Below are 25,986 nucleotides of genomic sequence, written 5' to 3' on the forward strand. Positions count from 1 at the left end.
CAACTATTCTCAGGGGACACACGGACATCTACTGTTACTGTATTCAGTGTGTTTCTATATTTGTGCTTTTCCAAATGCCATTCATGCATATATTAACAAATTGGTGAAGATCTGGTTTGATTGTGTTTTGTCTATTCGGAGGTCAGTTCTTCAGTTGCAGTATGTTGAGCTCTCGGGGCCAATGTGCTTATAAGCCACCATCCTGTGCAATGGTTTATATGGAAACATGATTTTACAACTCACAAAACATTGCAGCAGCAACTATTATATCTTTTCCTTTATATTTTTGTGAGGTAAACAGTAGATATACACATCTGCCTGTGCAAAGCGTTTTCCCTGTTGACGTCGTCATTTTATTACGTTGTGGTAAAAGCTGATCACAATTTTTCAGGACATATTTGTCTCTTCATAACAGCACATATTACACAGGATTCATTTTCTGGGTTATATATTCTCAATTATTGATAAACTCTACAAAATCACAGGAAGTTGGAGTGTTAATGTTTCGCATTAAGTGATGCTGTTTTGCAAATTGTTGCCATGCTATGTTAGTGTGCTTGGCAGGTTGTTACTGAATCATCGAGCAACACTGAACTCTACTCCTCTCTGCTCTACAAAGGTCACCCGGTTTTCAGTAATTTCAGAGTTGTGAGGGGTCTTTAAGTGCTTCAAATGTCTCTCACCATGTGATTCTTCCTGAGGAACAAAAATTGACATCAGAGAACATGTGATCAGTGCTGCCCTGTTGGCCAATCAGCACAAGTCTTGTCTTTTAAGAGTGGAGAATGTATTGCGGGGCTTGACATTCAACACGACAAGTTCAACATGATGACATCTGCAGAGCTTTTCTTCTATCTGACATGTCTGTTCTTGGGAAAAATGGGTGAGTTTTTTTTTATTATTATAAAAATATAAATAATATCATTTCTGTCACATAAATTTAAATGTGTATTTGCCTTTTCTCCTGTTTCACTTCAGCTCAGATGAATAATTTTATTCTGTCCACAACTGTTCGTCAAGACCGTGGATTAATATCAGCTAATGCTGGCGATAATGTAACTTTGCAGTGTTTCTATGGCGGTGATGCTGCAAATTATTACTGGTTTAAGCAAACACCGGGGCAGAAGCTACAACTTATCTCCATTACCTATAAGTTTGATAAGAGTGGGACCTTTCATAAGGAGTTCAAGGACAATCCACGCTTCACACTGGAAACTAATGTTGGTGTGAATCACCTAAAGATTTCACATCTACAACTTTCAGACTCAGCCACTTACTACTGTGCAAGAGGTTATTCATTTATGGTTGAATTCGCGGAGGGCACTATTGTCAGTGTGAAGGGTTCAGGTTTGAATATCCAATCTAGGATCCATCAGTCAGGATCTGAGACCATCCAGCCAGGAGGCTCTGCCACTCTCAGCTGTACAGTACACACTGGGACCTGTGATGGAGAACACAGTGTTTACTGGTTCAAAGACTCTGAAGAATCTCATCCAGGACTCATTTACACACATGGAGACAGGAACGACCAGTGTGAGAAGAAACCTGAGACACAAACACACACCTGTGTCTACAACTTGTTACTGGGGAGTCTGAATCGCTCTAATGCTGGGACCTACTACTGTGCCGTTGCCTCGTGTGGACACATACTGTTTGGAAATGGGACCAAGCTGGACTTTGAGTGTGAGTAACCTTCATACAGGAGCGTTCTCATTTGATAAATAGTGAGTTACTTCTTTACATGTGTGACAAAGACAAAAGGTATACAATTTCTCCTATTACAGATGAGGAAGACTCTCTTGCCCTGATTTATGTCTTGGGTGGAGCTTTGGCTTTTACCACCATCCTGAGTGTTTTACTGGGTTTCTTAATGTACCGGATAAACAAGAGTAACAGCTGCATATGTTCAGGTAACTGGTACTTTGTATGCCAGGCAGCTTCAGTATTCGCTGAATTTGGCTTTTGATTAAATGATGATATTTTTCTGTGTTTCACAACCAGAGTCTCATGTGAGATCATCAACTCCCTCTACAACAAATCCTGAGGTAAATATTATCGCTTAAGTTTAACCATTAAATGTACATTCAAATGAATAATTGCCTTGTGGACATTGTTTTAAGCAGGAACTTAACTCATGTATTCTGTTACCAGGGTATCCGAGATGCAGACGACCTCCATTATGCTGCTCTAAGTGTTAACCCGTCCAGGAGATCCAGAAGACAGAAGGACAATACTAAGACTGAATGTGTGTACTCCAGTGTCAGGCAGTAGAACTGTTTTCATTTGTACTGTCTTTGGTAGTAACATGGGATTTCTCAGTGTCTCTTTAGAGGTGTATCATATATTTATAAGTAATTATCAAGATAAAATGTCTATGCTCAACAAGGACACTCTACTCTGTGTTATGTCTCAGTGATGCTGTACTTTGATGATAACAGTGGAACTGTCTTGGATTCCTGTCTTACATCCTTGCTGGTTTTATCCAAGTAATGTATGTGCATTGTCTGTGATTAATGATGAAATAAACCTTGTGATTTCATTGTGGAACCCTTTGACTGTTAGACAATGTATGTGTTCAGCAATATGTGTGTGTGTGTGTGTTAGCGATATGAACCACAGCACAAGAGAGGTCTGGTCATACCAAATTGGGAAACAGCAATAAGTTAAAAAATAAATAAAAAATAAAAAATTCAGGATGGAGGCAAGAAATGACAAATATTCTACATTTGGTTCAAACAATCCTTATTGGTCCAGCCCAGGAAAAACCTTTTATCTGTTCGAAAAAGATTTCTGTTATTAACCAAAACTGCACGAGATGATCAATGAGTACGTTGATACTCGTGAACGTCTGTTTGGGTAACAATGAAACCTGTTCACTTTCCATGGCTTAGCCTATGTATTATATTACTGTTTGCACTATTGCAGTCAGTCTCTGCCAGAAATCTTCACAGTACAAATCTGACCTCTAACCCCTTCATATATGCCTTCACCGGGTCAGATACACTTTGATGATGTCATATGAAAGAGAACAAAAACACTTTATGCCCAAGTCCTGTCCACAACCCTTAAAGCAGATGCAGATGTCTTTCTGCTGTTGAGGACAAACAGGATGTCACTGGAACACTCATGCTGTCAAACCGGGTGGAGTATATGTTCTCTGCTCACTAAGAAAGCTTTAATGATGTACAACAAGAACTATAAATAGCTTAGCGTTCAGCACTTCTCCTCTTGTGTAACCATATTTTCAACTGACACTACTGCTGCAAATATTTTGCTATGCAGTTTTTGGGGTCTTAGCTTTTGGGTTTTATTTAGCATTATTTAGCAACAACAGACAGTGAATGCACTTTTATTTCTAGATAGCTTAAACATTTGTCAGTAAGTCTGACTTTTAATTTCCTGTAGAAAATAAAAAACATAAATAATAAAAACGCTCAGAGCTCAGTCTTGGCTTGTTGTACCACTTCTTAAGAAATGAGGGGCTTGTCTTCTCAAACGTAGATTAAAATCATTGTAAAAGGTTTATTTTCACTGATGATAACAGAGATACCACTTTTCTGCAGAGCAATGGACAAATAACAGAAGACCACATTTTCTTCCATTACTACTACATTCTAAGGTAAACTACCATTGTTTATCTGCTAATTCCCTGCTGCAGCAGTTCAGTTTCAGTTTCAGTTCATCAAGGCATGCTGTTTCAAAAAGAAAAAGGAGGCAATCCTATTGGCCAGAGATACAAGGACCAAGGCCCTATTGTGGGATCTGCTCAATGCGGAAATGACAGACTCCCAAATGCCTGGTTACTTGTTTGCTGAATAACCAAGTAAGGCTGATATCTGAGCAAAGTGAGTTATCTGACTGTGCTTTCATTTATGTTCTCTACTGATGTGCCCACACACGTGCACACTTCAACACTAGGATTTTTACACACTTAGTGTCTACACACTAATCTAGTAAGTTGTATTTGTTATACTTGAATAATATCGGTAGCATAGTTGATGCTTGTAGTGTGTTATAAACCCTTTAATAAGTGCTGTTGCATAAATTATCTATCTTCACGATGCATAATTCAAAATTAATTCTATTCAAGCAATAAATAAGGCTACAAATGCCAATTGTCAAGAGTCCGCTTTATTCATTGGGCATCCTGGAAGCCACCTTCCATCAAGCTTTGGGGTGGTCATGCTATACAAGCTTCAGATGCAAGTTTCAATGGATTTGGTGCCTGTTCGTTTCTCTGAGCAGCAGGTAAAACAGGACAGATCAGTTGCTCACTCATCTTGGGGAAGGCAAGAGCATCCCCTACCAGACCACTGACTATCCCAAACTGTCATGAGCTGTGACTTAAGTCCGCAACAGCAACGTTGTCAAAAAGGAAGTCAATATTGAAAACCTGCAAGAGTGTCACTGGACTGACTCCTGGGCTGAGTGAACATGGGCATCAAGATGTTTCACATGTTTACACCAACTGGATCCAATGCACAAGATCCACAGACTGTATATAAAGATGGGTGTAGCCTCGGTGGTATCACCCACAGGTATCTGAAGAGCAGTTTTGAAGCTCAGAGTGGGCTGCAACACCGTCGCCATCTTGGCAGTGGCTTACTCCGCCTAATTCCTGCCTAATCCAAAAATGAGCAAGGAGGTGGGTGTTGATGGGGTGTGGGGGGTGGAGCCGAGATTTTGTTGTTGTGTCTAGTTAACGAGCTAAGCTAACAAGCTAGGTATGGTGAGCACAGTCAGAGGTACCTGCTAATTAGTGCTCACATACAAATGAAATTACACTAGAATTTCACTCACCTGAAAAACAGGAGCACAGACTCCCTCACGTTCTGTTGTCAGCGCTGTGACTGGAACACTCACGCTGACAAGCAGGGTGGAGTAAACATCCTCTGCTTACTAAGAAAGCTTTGATCATGTACAACAAGAACTATGCATAGCACAGCATGAAAAGGTGCATAGCATGAAATTGTGGGAGAAGTAGAAACAACCAAATCAAAGCTTTGCAAAGCCCATGTTCACACAGTCAAGATGAAAGAAATGAATTTAATAGTGAATTCACTAAATCTCACAAGGGTGTTCTGCATAGATGGATTAACTTTATTGTCATTTAGATTTTACACAAAGACAACAAAATAATATAATTACAATAAGTTGATTTATAGATATAAATCATTATTGCATAGAGTGACCTGAAACTTAATGTGTGCATTTTTACACATGTAATGTATTTAAAAAGATATAATAAAACAGAATGTGCCCGAGCAATAAGCGCTCTTTTCAAAGAACCACCTACACCTACAGTATATTTATGCAAATGACCTGTGTCCTGTTTATTATACAGGTATTTGTTAAATAATCTGTGTATCTGTTTATCATAGTGACAGTCACAAAATGAGACTCCACTGTATGTCATTACAGGTAAATATATACCTGTAATTTATTTTTCTATAATCTCAAAATACAATTTCAAGATGAAGAGCATTTGCTTTAGATTTCCCTCAACATGTGAATCTTCTCAAAACCCAAACTTGACACGATAGGTGGCTGTGAACATGTGATCATGTTTCCTAAGTAGGACATGTAGTTTGCAGTGTCGCCTCAGGCTGGCCTCAGACACAGGCTTGTCTCTGAAGAGGGGAGAACGTACCGAGATACTTTTCATTCAAGACAGGATTTCGAACATGACGGCATCTTTAAATCTTGTCTTCTGTCTGACATGTCTGTTCTTGGGGAAAAAAGGTGAGTGTTTTTTTTTGTGGATACAGTTTGTATTTTAGTTCACACATCATAAGATTATGCTTCTGTTAGATTTAATTGATTAATTGATTGTTCATTTGCTTTTATTCTCATTAAACCTAAGCTCAGGAGAGTCATGCGGATGCGACCTCATCTGTGAACCAAAAGAAAAGTTTTATATCAGCTGATGTTGGAGATGATGTGACTTTGCAATGTTTCTATGAAGGTGATGATTCAGCTTGGCTCTTCTGGTACAAGCAAACTCCAGGACAGAAGCCAAAGCTCATCTCTACCTTTTATGTGTATGACACAAAAATCACTTTTTATCATGAATTCAAGGATAATCCACGCTTCACACTGGACACTGAAAATGGTAAAAATCACTTGACAATCAAAGATTTGAAAATTTCAGACTCTGCTACTTACTACTGTGCAAGTAGCTACACGTTTGTCTTAAAGTTTGCTGAGGGCACTATTGTCAGCGTAAAGGGTTCAGGATTGAATATTCAATCTTCAGTCCATCAGTCGGGATCTGCGACCATTGACCCAGGAGGCTCTATGACTCTGAACTGTACAGTACACACTGGGACCTGTGATGGAGAACACAGTGTTTACTGGTTTAAAGACTCTGAAGAATCTCAACTGGGACTCATTTACACGCATGGAGGGAGGAATGATCAGTGTGACGAGAAACCTGAGAAACAAACACAAACCTGTGTCTACAACTTGTTACTGGAGAGTCTAAATCTTTCTCATTCCGGGACCTACTACTGTGCTTTTGTTTCATGTGGACAAGTATTGTATGGAAATGGGACCAAGCTGGACTTTAAATGTGAGTAACCTAGCATTATATCATATTTCACTTTCCAATCAAACTTTGAATGAACACAGATAAAGACTGAAAGCTCTGTGTCTGGCTCTCTGCAGATGAGGAGTACTCTGACAACTCTCATTTGTATATCTTGAGCGGAGCGCTGACATTCACCACCATCTTGAGTGTTTTACTGGCTTCTTTGGTTTTCAAGATGGTCAGGAGAAACAACTGCCACTGCACAGGTAAGTTGTAATGGTTGTATCTGGTAGCTTGCATTGACTAAATATAAGTCTTGAATAAAACAGCCTTTTATGTGTTTTACAACCAGAGTCTCAAGCAAGATCATCAGCTCCCTCCGCAGCAAATCCTGAGGTGAGATTTATTTTGATAATCCATTAAAGGTCCCATAAAAGATAGATTTCCATGTCTCATTGTATATAAAGTAGGCCTAGGTTCTATATTAATACTGTGAAAGTATCAAAGCCTCAGTCCACAGAGAAATGCACACAGGCTATATTCAGAAATTGAGCCTTAAAACGAGCTGTCAGAACTTTGTGATGTCAGAAAAAAGCAGTCACTGCTCTTAGCCACACCACAAGCCCAGCCCATCCAGACCCACTGAGGCTCAGAGCCTCTCTTCTGATTGGCTCACTGACTTGTTGTTGCTAGAGCTCCAAAGAGAAGCCTGAGAGGGGAGATGCAAAATAACATTGAGATGGTTTTTGGTTTTTAAAACCACAAACATATCTTCTTATGGATATCAACACTTAGACACAGGAAAAATGTAAAATATGGGACCTTTAATTACCATTAAAATGCCTTTTGAATGCACAACAATCACTTGATTTGTGGATGTTCTAAAATTTTTGTCAGGACTGACAACTTAATCAGCTTCTTAATGTTTTGTTACCAGGGTTACCAAGATGCAGACATCGTTCATTACGCTGCTATAAATGTTAACCAGCCCAGCAGATCAAGCAGACAGAGGAATAGCACCAAGACTGAATGTGTGTACTCAAGTCTAAAGCAGTAAACATAGACATGCTACACTTATACTTCCTTAATAAAACTGGATATTGTTCTATGTCAATTCAGTGCAGTCAATTCAATGCAGTCACAAGATGCAGCTGAGTATTGCTAGGAATTATGTTCATGCTGAAGGATTCTGCACCTTATGATTTACGCCCAGTGGCGACATTAGGTACCAATGCAAGAACTAGTCTGCCCTTTACGTAGCAAGGCAGAAAGTAGGAAGTGGGTGGTGGAATGCTCTGCAGTGCGTCATACTTTTGCGCAAGAGACCAGAAATCATGTTGTCACAGTTTTATAGTTAACATTGGATTTTTTTAAACCATAAAAACATACTTTTCCTAATCTTTACCATGTGACTATTTACTCTACCCCATTCATACTTTAACCATAGTTAAATGAATTTTTTTACATGACAATGATGTTTAACTAATATCAATCACACCAGAGTTTGCATGTGCAGATAATGTAGATATTGTAGAAAGCAAGACTTTTATTGGATGTAACAGTAAATTAATTCAGGAGGATTAAGTATGTCCAGGTCAACCAAACCAAATCCGGCATTTGCTTTTGTATGCCATTACTGTTCTAATAAAGCTCGTCTGATTATGGAGCATGTTGTTTGTCAGATGATATGTGTGTGTGTGGTTTCATATCTGGAAGCTCCTTCAGTCTTCAGTGGCTGGTGGCACCACCAGCAAAAAGCGTGTGGTTGACCTCACTCACCTCAATCAGTATGTGAGTAGTAAAACTCAGTTGTTTTGGTATTATGACATAAAATGACCTTTTTTTGGGGTTTTTTTTTTAACATGAGGGAATTGACTGTACTCCTGATGGGCTTACAGTGAGTTCTGCCAGATGTTAACAGGTCAACTACTCACAGTCACAGCTGGCCTATTGATGAAATCGTCATTCAAGTACAACTAGGGAGAAAACCTCTGTCATTAAACATCTGTATAAGGTGTTCATAGTACAGGTCTGACCTTCATTTATGGCTTTACCACTACAGAAATTGAGTACTTTGACTAACAAGTGGCTGTTGCCACAAGAAAGTTATTGTGCCTGACAATATTTAAAATACTGCATATGTTCAGTTTCCAGGAACTGTGGGTTGTAAACCCTCATTCTGCTGTGCCTCAGTTGACCTGTACAAGTGCCTGTGATTCTCTCTCGACAAGAGCTTCAACCATTGTTGCATTTACAAAACAAGAGGTTATAATTTACCCTCTGAGCAGCACTACATCTGAAAGGCTGATTGAAGGCAACTCTTACTACTGCTGTTGGTTGCTTTTCAACCAAAAGAGGAGTAGTAAGACTCTCACAGAGTCAGCTGATAGTGGTGAGGGGCTTGTATCACAATGCCAACTCATGTGGAAAGTCTGTGGTGCCAAGAGGTCAACATGAAGTATCTAATATGAGGTTATGAGGATGTTAGCTGTATTACAACTAGAGCTGTCAGCATCAACACGTTAATTGTGATGAGATTAAGGACCAAGCACAATGCTTTATTTTTTTTAAATTGTGTTAATCGCGTGCGGCCAAAGATTCTTTATTTTACACTGTCACTGGTGCTGTTACCAAAGAGTCTACAGCGCTACGTTCTAGAATCTTTGGCTGCTCCTGTTTTGACCCTTTGATGCACCCTTACTTGTTGGGTGCTGCCACAGACACTTCCTACAAAGATTTTATGAGCAAGATACTTATCCATGTTTTATGGCAAGTTATGTCAATGGGAGCAAAAGGGGGATGGTTCTGGTCTTCATAAAGGGGTGTGTCGGGAGACCTAAAGTGTTTAAATCCAATGCCTGAATCATCGTTGGTGAAGATCAAATGAGATGGAAAATAAAAATATAACTTACCCAGAGCTCGTCTACAGATAAATAAATTAGCAGACATCTTCATAATTATACGTCAGACATGCTAACATTAGCTTCTAGTTCAGACAGGCCTTGTGTGGTCAAGCAAGAGAAAACAGTTCTTTTTTTTTTTTTTTTTAAATATGATTTTTTTGGCTTTTTCATGCCTTTCTTGGATAGGGCAGTTGAGAGAGACAGGAAATGGGGAGGCAGAGAGAGGGGGAATGACACGCAGGAGAGGGCCACCCGGCGCGGGATTCAAGCCGGGGCTGCCTGCAGTGAGGACTATAGCCTCAACACATGGGGCGGGTGCTCTACCAACTGAGCTAAACACTGCCCCCAGAAAACAGTTCTGAAATGTGATTAAACATGCAATTAATCGAAATTCAGTGATTACTCGCGATTGAGAAAAAAATAATCGTTTGACAGCCCTAATTTCAACCAATCCAACATTTCCGAGGTTGTTTCAAGAGAGATGTATTGGAGGTCTCACTGCTGTCCTTGGGAATATAGCTGAGACACTGGGATGTGTAGTCAACAGCAGATAAGCTTGGCATAAAAACTACATTTACTGAAAGGTACTCAGCTGACAAAATCGGAAGTGCATTTTCACAAAAACGGCAACAATTTGTGTCCCGGGAAAGCAACCCTATCTGAAACATCCAACTAGAACGCTGTAAAGTAGCCTTTTAAAAGTTCCCCTCCAGACATGTTTTGAAACTATATAAAAAATACTCTGCTATGCTCAATATTTTGTTTAACGTGGTTTTCGCACATAAAAAGTGAAACTAAAAATGAAAAACAGGGGGTCAGAAGCACATCTACTCTTACTTCCTCAATGACAAAATCTGGATCAGGTGAAACAGCAGTAGTTACTTGTTCATGTTGTTTGTTAGCTTGTAACTGGCAGTGACTGACACAGTGTTAGTTGTGCTAATGCAAACTCTTGCTGTCTGTGCTGACAAGGTTTTGGTGACAGGTGAAGGAACAGAGCGTATCAAGATGGTTAGTGTTCGAGGAAACATCAGAGAGACTCAGCCACATTTCTGAGCGTTGGTCAGACCCAGACTCAGATGAGGAGTCTGTTGTGCAACAAAATTGGTGACTAACAGATGTATCAGAATGGTTAGTGTAGTTAGCATCCTTTATTTGTTTATGTTGTTTGTTAGATTGTTACTGGCAATAAGTAACACTGACTCACACTGACACTCACTCTGTACTGACAAAGTTTCATGTTTATTTTTCCTGCCCCTTGTCCCCACAAGTTATTGGGATTGGTTCCTCCTGTGGCATATGAATCACTTGCTCTCTGAATCAGTTTTTATGAAACTGTAATTGGTTAACTGCAGTTCCAAGTTGGAAATGTGCAGCCATAGCAATGACTGCGTATTTCACTGATTAAATGTCTTTTACAATATAAAAAAACACAATATGGACATGTTAACAAGGTAAAAAAACAGATTTTCATCTATTTTCTGAGCCCATGGTGAGTCAAATCCCTAGTAAAAAGATATAGAAAATAATTATCTTTGCTACATCATATTGTATTATATATGGTATTAACAACGGATAAATGCTCAAAATTATGCATTAGTTGTCTCCGAATGTATTATTTGACATTCAGCTTACACCATGAGAGTATTCTATGGGTGGCTGTGAGCATGTGATATTTCCTATAAAGGACACACAGAGTCACTTCAGGTTAGCCAATCAAATGTAGCCTTGTCTGAGAAGAGTGGAGGACCTATCAGCATTCCTTCATTTAGCACAGCAACTTGAACAGGATGTCATCTTCAAAGTTTGTCTTCTGTCTTACGTGTTTGTTCATGTGGAATATAGGTGAGTTGTGATTTTATGGCTCCAGTGTGTATCATTTACTGTATAGTCAGTCCTCATACAAATGTTTCTTAGATTTTTATTTATTGATTATCTGAATTTTGCCATGTTAAGTTAAATCTACATTTGCTTTGTCTCTCATTTCGCTTCAGCTCAGACAGCTGCTCTGAAATTATCCTCATCTGTGCGTCAGGAGAGTGTTTTCATATCAGTTGAAGCTGGGGAAAAGTTGACTTTACGCTGCTTTTATGAAGTCAAAGTTTCCGCATGGTTTTACTGGTATAAACAAACTCTGGGACAGAGGCCAAGACTCATTTCTACTTTCTATGCTTATGATAAAAAAGCCACTTTTCATGAAGAATTAAAGGACAATCCACGCTTCACACTGGATATTAAAAATGGCACAAATCACTTGACAATTTCTGATTTACGCATTTCAGACTCAGCCACTTACTACTGTGTAAGGGGTTATTCAGTTATGTTTACATTTTTGGAGGGCATTATTGTCAGTGTAAAGGGTTCAGGATTGAACATCCAAGCTGCAGTCCATCAGTCAGTATCTGAGACCATCCAGCCAGGAGGCTCCGTGACTCTCAGCTGTACAGTACACACTGGGACCTGTGATGGAGGACACAGTGTTTACTGGTTCAAAGACTCTGAAGAATCTCATCCAGGACTCATTTACACACATGATCAGTGTGAGAGGAAACCTGAGACACAAACACACACCTGTGTCTACAACTTGCCAATGCAGAACTTGAATCTTTCTCATGCTGGGACCTACTACTGTGCTGTTGCCTCATGTGGACACATACTGTTTGGAAACGGGACCAAGCTGCACTTTGAGGGTGAGCTGCTTTCTAGAAAAGTCCTATTTGAGTTGCATATAGCAGATGGTAGAATTCTGGTACTTACCAAAATTGAGTATCTAAGAATAGGGTGTTGTTTGCTGCACAGACTGTAAACCTCTTTGAGGCAAATTTGTGATTTTGGGCTTTTAATATAAAATTTACTAGTCATTGTTACCTCCTAATCAAACTTGATAAAAACAGAAAAGGTACTGATTCTCTTTCTAATGGATTTTCAGACGTGGACACACCAGTCTTAGTGTACTTCTTGAGTGGAGCTGTGACATTCAACATCATCCTGATTCTTTTACTGGCTTTCTCATTGTACAAGATGAAGAAAAGAATCAGCTACCAATCTCCTGGTACAGTAATGAACACTTTTTGAATCTGTTTGTGTCCACTGAACATGTCTGAATGTTTGAATAAAAGTGCTTTTTCTGTGTTTCACAATTAGAGTCTCAGGCAAGATTTATAGCTCCCTCCACAGCAAACATTGAGGTAAGATTTATCTCTTAAAAATTACCAAAATTATCATACATTTATTTATTAATTTATTGTCAGGGTCCATATTGTGATTGACTTTTACATATTTTGTAACCAGAGTATCCAAGACGCAGACAACCTCCATTATGCTCCTTTAAATGTGAACCCGGCCAAAAGAGCAAGCAGACAGAGGGACATCACAAAGAATGACTGCGTGTACTCCGGTGTTAGACAGTAGAAATAAAGTTTCATGTCTACTTTTTAAGTAAGACTGGATTCTTCACTATTCTTTTGAAGGGTAATGTAGGTCTAAACTAGATTTAAATGTAGATGTTGAGATAACTATCTGCTTTTAGCTTTTCATCTGTTTTGAAAACTGAGCTTAGGTAGGTTTTAGTAAGGTGCACATTTAGGGCCCTTGCAGAGAATTGTTTGGTTCAAAGTAACTAAATAGTGTTGTTCACATTTCGTTGTTTGAATTAGTCTATAGAGGAAATGATGAATGTACTATACTTTTTTTTACAGTAAATATGTAAGAAATGCGTCACCTGCTAATGGTATTAATTCAGTATTACGTTGTACAGTGTTGACAGGAAGTGCTTCTATCTTGAAGTGCAAGGAAGTAACCTGTGTTCAGTGATATTGTGAAGTCGAGACATCAGTTGCAAGGGCCCATATTGTTTACTTGGTTCCTTGTAAAACTGCAACATCCAAATAAAATGTTCGTTTGAAAGACAGATGAAGCTTCCACTGAATTATTTTGGTGCCAAGAAGATTTGTAAGATTTTGAACTTAGGAGAAGCTTGAAGCAAACACTAGCACAAACACAAACAAGTTTTAGTACACATGAATAAATTCTCTTCTCTTCTCAGAACAATTAGAGGCAAGATTTATCGATGGTGCATAAGTGACACCTGGGCTTAGAGGTTCAAGTATGTCAAGGCCTTTTTTTTGGTTTTGTTTCACCCTCAGTGGTTTCTGACTCATCTCTGTATGCGCATGTTATGTCATTAAAGATCTAATCCTGGAACATTTTCACCTTGTGTTTATTCCGTCATCACAGTAACTCTGGCTTTGTGATTCTTCAATGTCTGGGTGTCAGTGTCAACCACATGTACCTCACATGTGGCAACATGTGACCTCGCTCATCACAGTGAGAGGATGAATGTAGAAACTGAATGGCACAGTGTGTCTATTGTGCTACTGATAGTATTTGAAGCCATGAATGTCCAAGTTTGAGCTGACTGCTGAGGTGACGTCACTGGTGAAAAAGTGAAGCTGACCAGACAGTCGGGAGAGACTTTTGGAAACACTGCTGGCTCCGTCAGTTTGAAAACTTCGGGGGTTACATTTTGGTCTGGATGGTCGGAAACAGAGACAATTGGAAACGGTGATGGAGAAAACCAGGGTTTCATCAGTCACCTTCATAGATTGTATATAAAAATGGATGTCGACTCTGGTCTAAAAAGTGAAGCCAGTGCATGAAGTGCCTTAAATCTGCATTCTATCTAATGACCATCCACTCCACGACTCCACTGGTTGTAAAAAGAAGTCTGATTGTATTGACGTCTATAGGAAAATGACCCTACTTCCCACTTGATTTATTACCTCAGTTTTCCTAATGAGTTTGGTCTCAATCGTTCGTTTCAAGCCTTCCTCAATACAACATGATGTTCAAAATAGACCGTAAAGCAGTGTATGCATTAGATTGGGGCTACTGTGTAATTGACAGACTGTACCACACACAGTGACCTGTCTGACAACCAGGATAGAGGAGAGAGCAGGTCAGATCCACCCCTCACTCCTCCTCAGCTCCACCTTCTCATCCAAATATGGTTTCTTCTGGTTCCAAAAAACAAAACATGGCAATGGCCAAATGACAAACTCAAGGCTCTGGTTGACTTGCTTGTGCTTAGAGTGAAACTTGATTAGTTCTTGTTCAGTTGTGTTGCTGGAATGATCATGGTGCAGAGCAGGGAGACTTCATAGGCTGTAGAAAGGCCGTGCCAAAAAGCTCTGCATAATGTTCGCTGTTCTGTTTGTATCTTGTTAATGACATGGGACATGCGGGCGATGCAATGCACATTCTTGCCACTGGTTTTAACTTCCTGACTAAGAGTTAGCGATAACACTAAAAGAAACCAGGCAAAAAGGCAAAAAAGAATACCATTATAAGCTGGTAATCACTGATGTAAACACTGCATGACTGAAAATATTCTGAAAATTTATAAGGACGGAAATAAAATCAGCATGTTTGTTCGGCCTTAAGCTGAGAAACACTGAAGGTAGAAATAACTTTGTGTACAGAAACATTCCACAGTACGTGGCACCTTTAATCAGTACTGATTACAGATTGCTGTCTTGCAAAGCTTCATGGTTAATTTGTGGTTTACACACTTAACTCAGACTAAAATATAGTTTCTGCATAACGATACTGTTTTGAGCTGCATCTGACTGGACTGCTGAACACTGCAGCTGCTGGGTGCCTGTGAATGTGTGATGTTTCCGAAGTAGGTCACTTGATTCTGGCCAATCAAATGCAGTCTTGTGACTAAAGAACGGAGAGAGGACCAATGCTTTTTTCATTTCACACAAATTTGAACACAGTGTTTTATCCGGTGTTTGTCTTCCATCCGACAAAAAAAGGGTGTGTTGTGTGAGTTGTGCATCAAGAGAGCAGTTTTGTGTCAGCTAAAAGGGGGGGGCACCTTGACTTTGTGATGTTTCTATGACGGTGATGTTGTTGCAAGGTATTACTGGTATAAACAAAGTCTGGGAAAGAGGCCAATGCTCATCTCTACCCTTTACTTGTACAAAAGAAATGGCACTTTTTATGACGACTTTTAAACAATCCACGCTTCATACTAGACACTGAAAATGTTAAAAATCACTTGATGATTAAATATTTGCATCTTTGTCAGTGTGTCAGTGTGAAGGGTTTCAGGTTTGAATATCCAAACTTTGGTCCATCAGTCAGTAACTGAGACCATCCAGCCAGGAGCCTCTGCCACTCTCAGCTGTACAGTACACACTGGGACCTGTGATGGAGGACACAGTGTTTACTGGTTCAAAGACTCTGAAGAATCTCATCCAGGATTAATTTGCACTCATGAGGACACCTAATCAGGAGGGCGAGTGAACAAAAACTCACTGGACTTTCCCAGCAGCACACAGGGCTTATTTCAAAGGACTGGGTAACGTTGACTGGGACTGATCTAAACTAGCATAGCATAGCATAGCACAGTACGGCTGAGCACAGGACTCTGTGTCAACGTACGTGTATTGATTTGTTTAATCCACCAAGCTCTGTTGTTAACTCTGATGTCCACTTAGGTTGTTGTACCTGTAGCACCTCCAGTACTAGCACTTGTATGCAGCTAACCCTCTCTTTCAACCTGGCACTCTTTAGCCTGCATGCATTGGCCTGAACAAAGAAACTCACTCCCCCACATGGCATCTTTGAGTCCACTATCTTCCTTTTTTTTTTTTTTTTTTAACTACCATCTTGGCTGTAGTTCATTTTCTTTAAACCATGTGGTCCTAGCAGCTGTCTTGTCTTTGTCTGTGTCCCAACAGAGACACACACAAACACACCTGTATACACTTGCTAGATTGGACATTTGGTGTTTTCCGCTGTGATCTTGTCTTGGCAGAGGGTGGTCAAATCCTTCAACTCTTACTAACTATTGATACAACTAAACTGTTGTTTGTAGTCATTACATCAATTATTAACAAGAACTCCAATCAATAGTATAATTTAAGACTGTATCAATATTGCCTATTCTTTAATTTCATTTTAACTTATTATTTCATATTAATATTTTTAGCCAACAATTGATCAAAGCTGGTTGACTTTTTTTCACCCGAGACAGCGAGTGAACATGGTCCATGGTCCTCTCACTGGTCCAACTGGAAGAAATAACTACAACTGTTACTGGTGTCCATACTGTTTGTACAGATCATTTATTATTTGTGAGTGATTCAAAAGCTATCACCAACACGAGGAACCATAATGTTCCTCATGTAGCTCTCACCATGTGATTCTATTCAAAGAAACAAAGTACACTGTAGGTGGCAGTGACCTTGTTATTATAATTCCCACATGGGACATACTGAGTTACTTCAGATCAGCCGATCAAACACAGTCTTGTCTCTGAGGAAAAGAGAACAGAAACAGAAATCAAATATTAAACCTAAGAAGTCAGAACGTCCTGTCAGATCATTGCGAATACATAGCTGTGGTCTTTTTTTCCAGATAATCCAAATAATGATGTAACAAGAGTTTATTGGTACAAGCAAAGTCTGGGACAGAAACCAAGGCTCGTCTCTACTCACTATCAGTTTAATAAAAATGGAAGTTTTCATGATGAATTTGAGAACAATCCACGTTTCACACTTGACTCTGGAAATGGTAAAAATCACTTAAAAATAACAGATCTGCGCATGTCAGACTCAGCTACTTACTACTGTGCAGGGAAGCTTTCCAGAAATATTCAATTTGGGGAGGGAACTACTGTCAGTGTGAAGGGTTCAGGTTTGAACATCCAACAGCCAGGATCTGAGACCATCCAGCCAGGAGGCTCTGTGACTCTCAGCTGTACAGTACACACTGGGACCTGTGATGGAGGACACAGTGTTTACTGGTTCAAAGACTCTGAAGAATCTCATCCAGGACTCATTTACACACATGGAGACAGGAATGATCCATGTGAGAGGAAACCTGAGACACAAACACACACCTGTGTCTACAACTTGCCAATGCTGAGCCTGAATCGTTCTCATGCCGGGACCTACTACTGTGCTGTTGCCTTATGTGGATACATACTGTTTGGAAATGGGACCAAGCTGGACTCTGAGGGTGAGTAACTTTATAAACACAGTTGTTGCATTATACAAGTAGTTGTTATTACACCATAGTCAAACTTATGAAAACAGAAAACGTATTGAAAGCGTTGTTCCTGCAGATAAGTTTGACTTGATGTTTTTCTCACACGGAGCTCTGCTGCTCACCACCATCCTGAGTGTGTTACTGGCTTTCACATTGTGCATGATCACCAAGAGAAACAGCTGTCAATCTCCAGGTAACTGGCACTTTTATTTTTTATTTTTCCAAATCCAATAACTTGTATTGACTGAACATGGTTTTTTAAATAAAATGACCTCTTTTGTGTTTCACAACCAGAGTCTCAACCAGGATTTGCCGCTCCCTCCACAGCAAATGCAGAAGTGAATATTAGCAGTCACTGAATTACCATTCACACACCTTTTAACTGAGCAACTATAGTTTGATTCCCACTGTTTTAATTGATACGGATATCTATTGTGTTACCAGGGTTACCAACCAGCAGTGAACCTCTATAACACTGCTTTAGGCATCAAACTGACCAACAGATCGAGAAGACAGACGGATCAAACCTGGAGTGAATGTGTGTACCACAGCATAAAGCAGTAGAACTGGACACAGCACATTTTCTACTTGTTTCTGGGTTTCTTAGGGTCTCCTGTTTTGGTAATGTGATTTAGGATATTATGCATCATAATGTATAGTTAGCATAGTCTGAAGCAAGATATCTCACACTCGCACAATGTTGCTTTGTTTCCTGCAAATGATCCATGTATGTAAATTGTGCTGTAGAAGTCATCTGTTTGATTTTGTTGATCTTGACTTTTTGTGTTTGTCCTCAGTGATGTTTAACCTCATAATGTAAAGTATTGGTTTTTGTATGTAAATTTGATGTCATTAATGACCAAATAAACGTCACTAAAATTTGGAACACTTTTGTGTGGACATGTTCAATCTTTTCATCCAGTAGTAACTCAGACTTCTTCATACACACATAGTGTCATGTTTGTCAGTGAATGTGGTCGACCTCGTGTCACACCCTGGCTAGGACACAGGACGCAGATGCAGGATTTGGAGTTCTTCAATAAAAGTCTTTATTGCAAGAATCAGATAAGAAACCTCCAAGGCCGAGTAACAGAAGCTGGCTATGAAAACGTTCGCAATGGAACTAAACTAAGGTATGAAACTTACAACGGAAAATCACTCTTCTTGGAGGAACTGGAACAAAAACCAAATGCGACTGGGTACAGGACTGTGACAAGACTGTGGTAAGACTGGAGTGACCGCAGGCAGACATGGACGAAGACGAACGCACTGGCACAAGACAAAGGGAGACGCAGACTCATACACACAGGGTAACAAGGGACAGGTGGAAACACTCAGCAGGCAATCAGACCGAGACACACGAGGAAGGGCAAGTGACCTGAAACAAGAGCAGAGTTACTTTTCAAAATAAAACAGGAAATGACAAGACAAGACATGGAGAAAGGACCAAAACCCAACTTAACCTCACCGTGGTGTGACACCTCGCCCCGTTCCAGTGAGTGAAGCTCAATTGTTCTGCTGCCAAAATGACACAGGAGGGATTTTCTCTTCACCGAAAAACACCGCTGCTGTTTTAGGTGAAAATGAGGTTTGTCTATATGACTGTTTGGAGTGTTGATGACTTTACAATTCATAGGAACCATTAGAAGTGATAGGTCTGACATCTGAAACATTTCATTGCTCAAGTCGGACCTCTACTTGAACTTGATTATTATCCTAGATGTATAGTACACTAGCAGTAGCACAGTCTGAAACCGTCAGCACCCTCAGACCTGACACCTTTTAACTCCCTCAGTGCAGGGGTCTTTGTGGTTTTCCACAGGACGTAAAGATATGTGAGCACTTGTGTAGATGCCCCTGAGACTAAAGACCACTTGCAGTAAACATCCAAAAAACAGTGTATAGTCTTTATCAGGTTGTATTCAACAATTTTGCTACTATTAATACTTAGACAACTGTTTATTTTGAATATTAGTAATTTTACTGAAAATAATCAATTAAAGTTAAAAAGAAAAAGACATCTAAAAATATATTTAATGAAGGATGTTCAAACAGATACAGATCAATGGGTAAAGATATTTTAAAGGTCTCAAAAAATGCTTAATCCACGGAGAAATGCACACATCCCATATTTAGAAACTGTGCCTTAAAATGAGCCGTCAGAACAACCAAGCTACTGTGAGATGTAAAAATATGTTTTTGATGTTTAAAGTCACAAAAAGATTACATTGGGTCTGTTAGCCAAAAAGCATACAACGTACAAGTGAAAAGTATTTATACATTTATGCTGATTGTTTGACAAAATACAATGAGGAAAAAAAGCAGGTCAGGTCAGAGACACTGTCCTGAATAAAGCTTGAAAGGAGAGTCAAGTACCTTGTATCAGTATATGCTATCAAGTTTGAATGAACTACTCAAATCTCTATTTATTTATTTTTGTTCATAATAGTAAGTCCATTTCCAAAACCTGAACATTATTTGGTAGTAGCAGTGGTTATTTATTTTCATTCTGAGGCCATGATGAGTACCTGTTATGCATGCTCACAGTCACGCCCATAGTGTGACTGTGAGCATGTGATCATGTTTCCTATTAAAGACACACAGTGTGACTTCAGGTTGGCCAGTCCAATGTGTTCTTGTCTCTAAACACTGAAGAACCCATCAACGTTTTTTTCATTCACCACAGCAATTGGAACACGATGACTTCTCCAGCGTTTGCCTTTTATCTCACATGTCTGGTCTTCGGGAAAATGGGTAAGTTGCATTTTTGTGACTCCATCTTTTGTCTTTTAGTGTATGGTCACACATTCATTCACAGATTCTATCACTTTAAGCTTAGTCTACGTTGGCTTTGTCTTTCATGTCACTACAGCTCAGATGGCTCATCTGAAATTGTCCACATCTGTTCCTCAAGAGAGAAGTTTTATATCAGCTCATGTCGGCGACACGGTGAATTTGCAATGTTTCTATGAAGGTGTGCCTGCAAGGCTTTACTGGTTCAAGCAAAGTCTGGGTCAGAAACCAAGGCTTGTCTCTACCTTCTATAAATATAATGTCAATAGCACTTTTCATAATGAATTCAAGGACAATTCACGCCTCACACTGGACACAGAAAATGGTCAAAATCACTTGACGATCACAGATGTACGCACGTCAGACTCAGCTACTTACTACTGTCTTAGTAATTTATACACATTAGAATTTTTGAAGAGCATTATTGTCAGTGTAGAAGGTTCAGGATTGAACAGCCGATCTTGGATCCATCAGTCGGGATCTGAGACCATCCAGCCAGGAGCCTCTGCCACTCTCAGCTGTACAGTACACACTGGGACCTGTGATGGAGGACACAGTGTTTACTGGTTCAAAGACTCTGAAGAATCTTATCCAGGACTCATTTACACCCATGGAGACAGGAATGATACATGTGAGAGGAAACCCGAGACACAAACACAAACCTGTGTCTATAACTTGCTGATGCAGAGCCTGAATCATTCGCATGCTGGGACCTACTACTGTGCTGTTGCCTCATGTGGACACATACTGTTTGGACGAGGGACCAAGCTGGACTCTGAGGGTGAGTCGCTCTCTAGAAAAGATTATCTGATTTGAGTATCAGATAGTAGATGGTGGTATTCTGGTACTTGAGGATCTAAGAATAGAGGGTGTTGTTTGCTGCACACATTACAAATCTTTAAAATTGACTTGACCAGACTAAAACAGAAAATTATTCTCTTTCTAACTGTGTGGATTTTCAGATGAGGTGGACCTTATTGTCTTGGTGTATTTCTTGAGTGGAGCTCTGGCATTCACAACCATCCTGAGTGTTTTACTGGCTTTCTTACTGTACAAGAATAACAAGAGAAACACCCGTGAATCTCCTGGTAACTGGCATTTTTTATAACCAGCAACTTTTATTCCCTGAGTCTGGATTTATATAATAAAAGAACCTTTCCTGTGTTTCACAACCAGATCTCCAGGCAAGATTTCCAGCTCCTTCCATGACAAATGCAGAGGTGAATACCATTTATATTGTGTATTTAATAGTCATTGAAACGCCACAATTACCTGACATGTGTGGATCTTTTACATGTTTGCCAAGAATCATACTGAGATCTACATTTTGACATGTTTTGTTACCAGGGCTACCAAGACGTAGACCTGCATTATGCGGCTTTAAGTGTTAACCTGCCCAACAGATCAAGAAGACAGAGGAACAACACTGAGAATGAATGTGTGTACTCCAGCATGAAGCAGTAGAATTGGACATGTTTTATTTGAATTATGTGACTAAGATGATATTTTCTTAGAATCTCCACTGAGGTGTAATATAGAAGTAGATCATGGTATAAACATCTGTTCGTAGCTTCCCTGTGGTAAGATGTGCATGTTGAGTACCCTCGGCTCTAGTGGTTAAAAGGATGTCATTTTTCTTATGTAAAAAAGATGTAAAATCCTAAAATTATAATAGTTTGTAAATTTAACAGTACATTTAGAAGGACACATTCATTTATACTATACATGTTACTCATGGACTATAAATACCACAACAGAAATAAATGGTATTATTTGTGTTTTATCATTAATAATATTTCATCTAATTTTGTGCACTGAGCATTTCAATGTGTTGCATCATTAACGATCAAATAAGTTGAATCTATTTATCCAAGATGTTAGGACAATGTTTGTGTGTTACAGCTGGCATATGTGCATGGCACAATGTGTACTGGAGAAAGCATGTGACTGATGAACATTTAGTGTGGTACATTTGATGAGAGACAATATGTTTCGGAAAAACTCAGTTTCAGAAACAAATTCAAAAATGGTCAAAAAAACATCAAAAGAGAAAAGCAACAAAGGAAAAAACATCGGCACGTGCGTAGCGACCAGCAACCTCCTCAAGGACACAGGAGCGACACATGCAGACAAGTCTTCATCTAATCAGGAGGCCGAGTGAACACAAACTCACTGGACTTTCCCAGCAGCACACTGGACAGGACTTCTCTTATTTCTTACTTAGTCTGTTGACAGGGGTATTCCTATACTCTAGAAGGGCAAGGTAGGGGTCTTTTTTATCATCTCTAGCTTTTGTGAGAATCCGCTTTGCAATTTGGGCAGTCTTTTCAGCCAAACCGTTGCTCTGGGCGTAACGTGGGCTTGAGGTGACGTTGGAAACCCCATGACTCTGCAAACTGTTGGAATTCATGTGAGCTGTAGCATGGCCCATTATCACTTATGACCTTTCTTGGGATGCCTTGTCTTGCGAATGCAGCTTTCATTTTGTGAATGACAGCAGTGGTGGTGATGTTGTGCAGGCGCTCCATTTCAAATTACCTGCTGAGATAGTCACAAATGACTCCTGGAACTCTGAGTTCCAGGAGAATAGATCTGTTGATACAGTCTGCCATGGGTCCTCTGGAACTGCTTGTGTGAGCATGGGCTCCCTTTGGTTGGATCTGTGGTGTGTTTGGCATATGTTGCTGTTCATGACTGTTTCTTCTTTTTGTTTACCCATACCTGGCCAGAGCATTATGTCTTTGGTTCTGTGTTTGCTTTCTCCACTCCAAAATGTCCAGTGTGTATGCGCTTCAGCATGTCTTTTCTGAGTTTGTATGGGATTATGATTTTCTTGCCTTTCAGGAGAATTCCATCCACCTCTGTGATCTCGTCACGGTGGTTCCAGAAATCGTTGACGAGTGGGGAGCACTTTCCTCCTGGTCTCTGGCCAGCCTGTCTGAATAACGTGCCTGAGGGCGGACAGCTGTTCATCTATAGCTGTGGCTGTCTTGATGTCATCTAACCTGTCTACACTCACGGCGCTGTGCTGATGATGGTGTGTACTTATGTCTCCATAGCCTCAGCTAATGAACTGTCCTCGTCATCCATATTTTCTCGACAAAGTGTCAGCTACTGGAATGTCTTTGCCTGGTTTATGGATGAGAGTTATGCTGTATTTCTGCAGCGCGAGCAGCATGCGCTGTAGCTGTGGTGGTGAAAGGGCTAGCAGCTTGCGGAGTATGTTCTCTAATGGCTTGTGGTCTGATTCCACAGTTATGTGTCACCCATACATGTATTCGTGAAATCTCTTGCACCCATAAAGGACAGCATACAACTCCTTTTCGATTTGGGCATAGTTCTGCTCTGTGCTGTTGAGCAGTTTTGAGGCATATGCAACTGGTCTGCCCTCCTGTATAATCGTTGTGCCCAAACCGTTCTTTGATGTGTCCACTTGGAGTGTCACTTCCTTCTTGGGGTCAGTCACTTTTCGTTCATGTTGTCTTGTTCTGTCTTTAACTGGTCTCTGAGGGTGGATGGCACCCTCCGTGGTGGGCAAACCACAGGTGTTGCCCTGGGGTCTATCCTAAAACTGCACTCTCCCTGGAATTCACCAATGGCCTTGAAATCATACTGTGACAGTGTCTACAAACAGCTCTGAGGCTAAATCTTCTTGTATTTCTTCAACAGCGTGCACTTGCTTGTGTCCTGTTTTATATGAGGTATGAGACTTTGATTTGCATGCTCTTGTGAAGTGGTTGAATTGTCTGCACTTAAAGCACTGTTTTCCTTTTGCTGGGCATTCTGTTTGTTTGTTGTGTTTGGTGCTTTTGGGCCTTCATTTAGTTTGCTAGCATGCTTTGCCGGACCTAGCTTTCCAGTCTTGCAGCATATTGCAGGCATTTCCTGGCTGTCACTTGCCATGGCCTTTAGCTGCACCTGAGCCAGCTCGTAGGAACAGGCTATGTCAATTGCTTTTTCTAGTGTTAGCTCCTTGGCTAAGCAGTTTTTCTCTTACTTTGGGTGAGTTAGTTGCAAATACAATGCGGCCCCTGACCATTTCATCGCTGTTGTCATAGTTACAGTCTCTAACAAGTAGTTTGAGCTCTGTGATAAAATGCTCAAATGACTCACCAGTTCCTTGCATCTTCTCATGGAACTGTATAATGCTGCAAATCGGTCGTATTATGTTTTTACTTGTTAGCCTCATCTTCTGCTAGGTTCCACGTGTTGCTTATGTCTCATCCTTTGTCCCCCATCCATAGCAGGATAAAGCTGCATTTATGCTCCTCTGTCTTCTGTATGAGTGGGCCTGTGAACATGAGCTCGGCATGTTGTTTGGAACGGCGCCAAGCATCACGCAGGTTGGACGAGTCCCAGTCCATCCGTGGGGTCAGAACGCTGAAAGCTTCCATTTCTTCTTTTTTTTCTTTTTCAACATGGGTTCATAGTCCAACTACTACTAGGACTTCTCTTATTTCAAAGGACTGGGTTGTTGTGTCCGTCAATCTATTTAATAAATCTGGGTCCACACCGTTGTGCAGAAGTTATAGGCTTTTGCCACTTTATTGTATGCCTCGAAACACAGCACACTGAACTCTCACTAACCTTAGGCTAATAACCTGCACACAGTCCTCTTTGTTTCCGTTGCTGGGAATTTCAAAATAAAAGTCCAACATAAGGCAGTATTATCAAACATTACATGAGTAACGTTGACTGGGACTGATCTAAACTAGCATAGCATAGCACAGTACGGCTGAGCACAGGACTCTGTGTCAACGTACATGTATTGATTTGTTTAATCCACCAAGCTCTGTTGTTAACTCTGATGTCTGCTTAGGTTGTTGGTTTGCCACAGTGTTAAGTCGATGCTACTGTGTTTGACACACGTTTAGCACCTCCAGTACTAGCACTTGTATGCAGCTAACCCTCTCTTTCAACCTGGCACTCTTTAGCCTGCATGCATTGGCCTGAACAAAGAAACTCACTCCCCCACATGGCATCTTTGAGTCCACTATCTTTTTTTTTTTTTTTTATTATCATCTTGATTTTAATTAATTTTTATTTAAACCATGTAGTCCCAGCAGCTGTCTTGTCTTTGTCTGTGTCCCAACAGACACACACACACACACACACACACACACACACCTGTATATACTTGCTAGATTGTACAGTTGTTTTTTTCTGCTGTGATCTTGTAAATAAATGTCTTGGCAGAGGGTGGTTAAATCCTTCAACTCTTACTAACTATTGATACTATTGAATTATTGGTTGTAGTTATTACATAAATTATTAATCAGAACTCCAAATCAATAGTATAATTTAAGACTGTATCAGTATTGCCTATTCTTTCCTGTTAGGCTGGTGTCCCAGGGGATTAACTTTAATTTCATTTTAACTTATTATTTCATATTAATATTTTTAGCCAACAATTGATCAAAGCTGTTTTTTTTTTTCACCCGAGACAGCGAGTGAACATGGTCCATGGTCCTCTCACTGGTCCAACTGGAAGAAATATCTACAATTGTTACTGGTGCCCATACTGTTTGTACAGATCATTTATTATTTGTGAGTGATTCAAAATCTATCACCAACATCAGGAACCATGTTCCTCATGTAGCTCTCACCATGTGATTCTATTCAAAGCAACAAAGTACACTGTAGGTGGCAGTGACCTTGTTATTATAATTCCCACATGGGACATACTGAGTTACTTCAGAT

At 40.0% G+C, this 25,986-nt stretch overlaps 5 protein-coding genes and 1 pseudogene across 6 annotated transcripts; all 6 read left to right on the plus strand.

The window, feature by feature from the left end:
• LOC139622216 (piggyBac transposable element-derived protein 4-like) overlaps nucleotides 1-25,986 on the plus strand; it is a 176,731-nt pseudogene that overhangs the window by 28,173 nt on the left and 122,572 nt on the right.
• LOC139621424 (uncharacterized) lies at nucleotides 5-2,547 on the plus strand. The gene is made up of 5 exons (XM_071477932.1): nucleotides 5-883; nucleotides 979-1,683; nucleotides 1,785-1,910; nucleotides 2,002-2,045; nucleotides 2,152-2,547. The coding sequence occupies exons 1-5, from the start codon at nucleotides 826-828 to the stop codon at nucleotides 2,269-2,271; spliced, it is 1,053 nt and encodes a 350-aa protein (XP_071334033.1). The 5' UTR covers nucleotides 5-825; the 3' UTR covers nucleotides 2,272-2,547.
• On the plus strand, nucleotides 4,888-8,193 carry LOC139621423 (uncharacterized). Its single transcript, XM_071477931.1, has 5 exons — nucleotides 4,888-5,742; nucleotides 5,864-6,571; nucleotides 6,667-6,795; nucleotides 6,882-6,925; nucleotides 7,467-8,193. The coding sequence occupies exons 1-5, from the start codon at nucleotides 5,685-5,687 to the stop codon at nucleotides 7,584-7,586; spliced, it is 1,059 nt and encodes a 352-aa protein (XP_071334032.1). The 5' UTR covers nucleotides 4,888-5,684; the 3' UTR covers nucleotides 7,587-8,193.
• Nucleotides 11,130-14,131, plus strand: LOC139621429 (uncharacterized). The gene is made up of 5 exons (XM_071477938.1): nucleotides 11,130-11,277; nucleotides 11,427-12,122; nucleotides 12,362-12,484; nucleotides 12,577-12,620; nucleotides 12,724-14,131. Exons 1-5 carry the CDS (start codon nucleotides 11,223-11,225, stop codon nucleotides 12,841-12,843), a joined length of 1,038 nt encoding a protein of 345 aa, XP_071334039.1. The 5' UTR covers nucleotides 11,130-11,222; the 3' UTR covers nucleotides 12,844-14,131.
• Nucleotides 16,943-19,854, plus strand: LOC139621442 (uncharacterized). The gene is made up of 4 exons (XM_071477961.1): nucleotides 16,943-17,463; nucleotides 17,570-17,686; nucleotides 17,788-17,831; nucleotides 17,938-19,854. The coding sequence occupies exons 1-4, from the start codon at nucleotides 17,049-17,051 to the stop codon at nucleotides 18,055-18,057; spliced, it is 696 nt and encodes a 231-aa protein (XP_071334062.1). The 5' UTR covers nucleotides 16,943-17,048; the 3' UTR covers nucleotides 18,058-19,854.
• Nucleotides 19,901-21,753, plus strand: LOC139621422 (uncharacterized). 2 transcript variants are annotated; one of them, XM_071477929.1, is made up of 5 exons: nucleotides 19,911-20,247; nucleotides 20,366-21,067; nucleotides 21,249-21,374; nucleotides 21,463-21,506; nucleotides 21,634-21,753. In XM_071477929.1, exons 1-5 carry the CDS (start codon nucleotides 20,193-20,195, stop codon nucleotides 21,748-21,750), a joined length of 1,044 nt encoding a protein of 347 aa, XP_071334030.1. In that variant the 5' UTR covers nucleotides 19,911-20,192; the 3' UTR covers nucleotides 21,751-21,753. The 2 variants fall into 2 exon arrangements, with proteins under 2 accessions (XP_071334029.1, XP_071334030.1); XM_071477928.1 differs by having other exon boundaries at nucleotides 19,901-21,067.

Source organism: Trachinotus anak, unplaced genomic scaffold (assembly GCF_046630095.1).
Source record: "Trachinotus anak isolate AG129_WGS33_773 ecotype Australia unplaced genomic scaffold, CSIRO_AGI_Tana_v1 ptg000005l, whole genome shotgun sequence".
Lineage (NCBI taxonomy): Eukaryota > Metazoa > Chordata > Actinopteri > Carangiformes > Carangidae > Trachinotus > Trachinotus anak.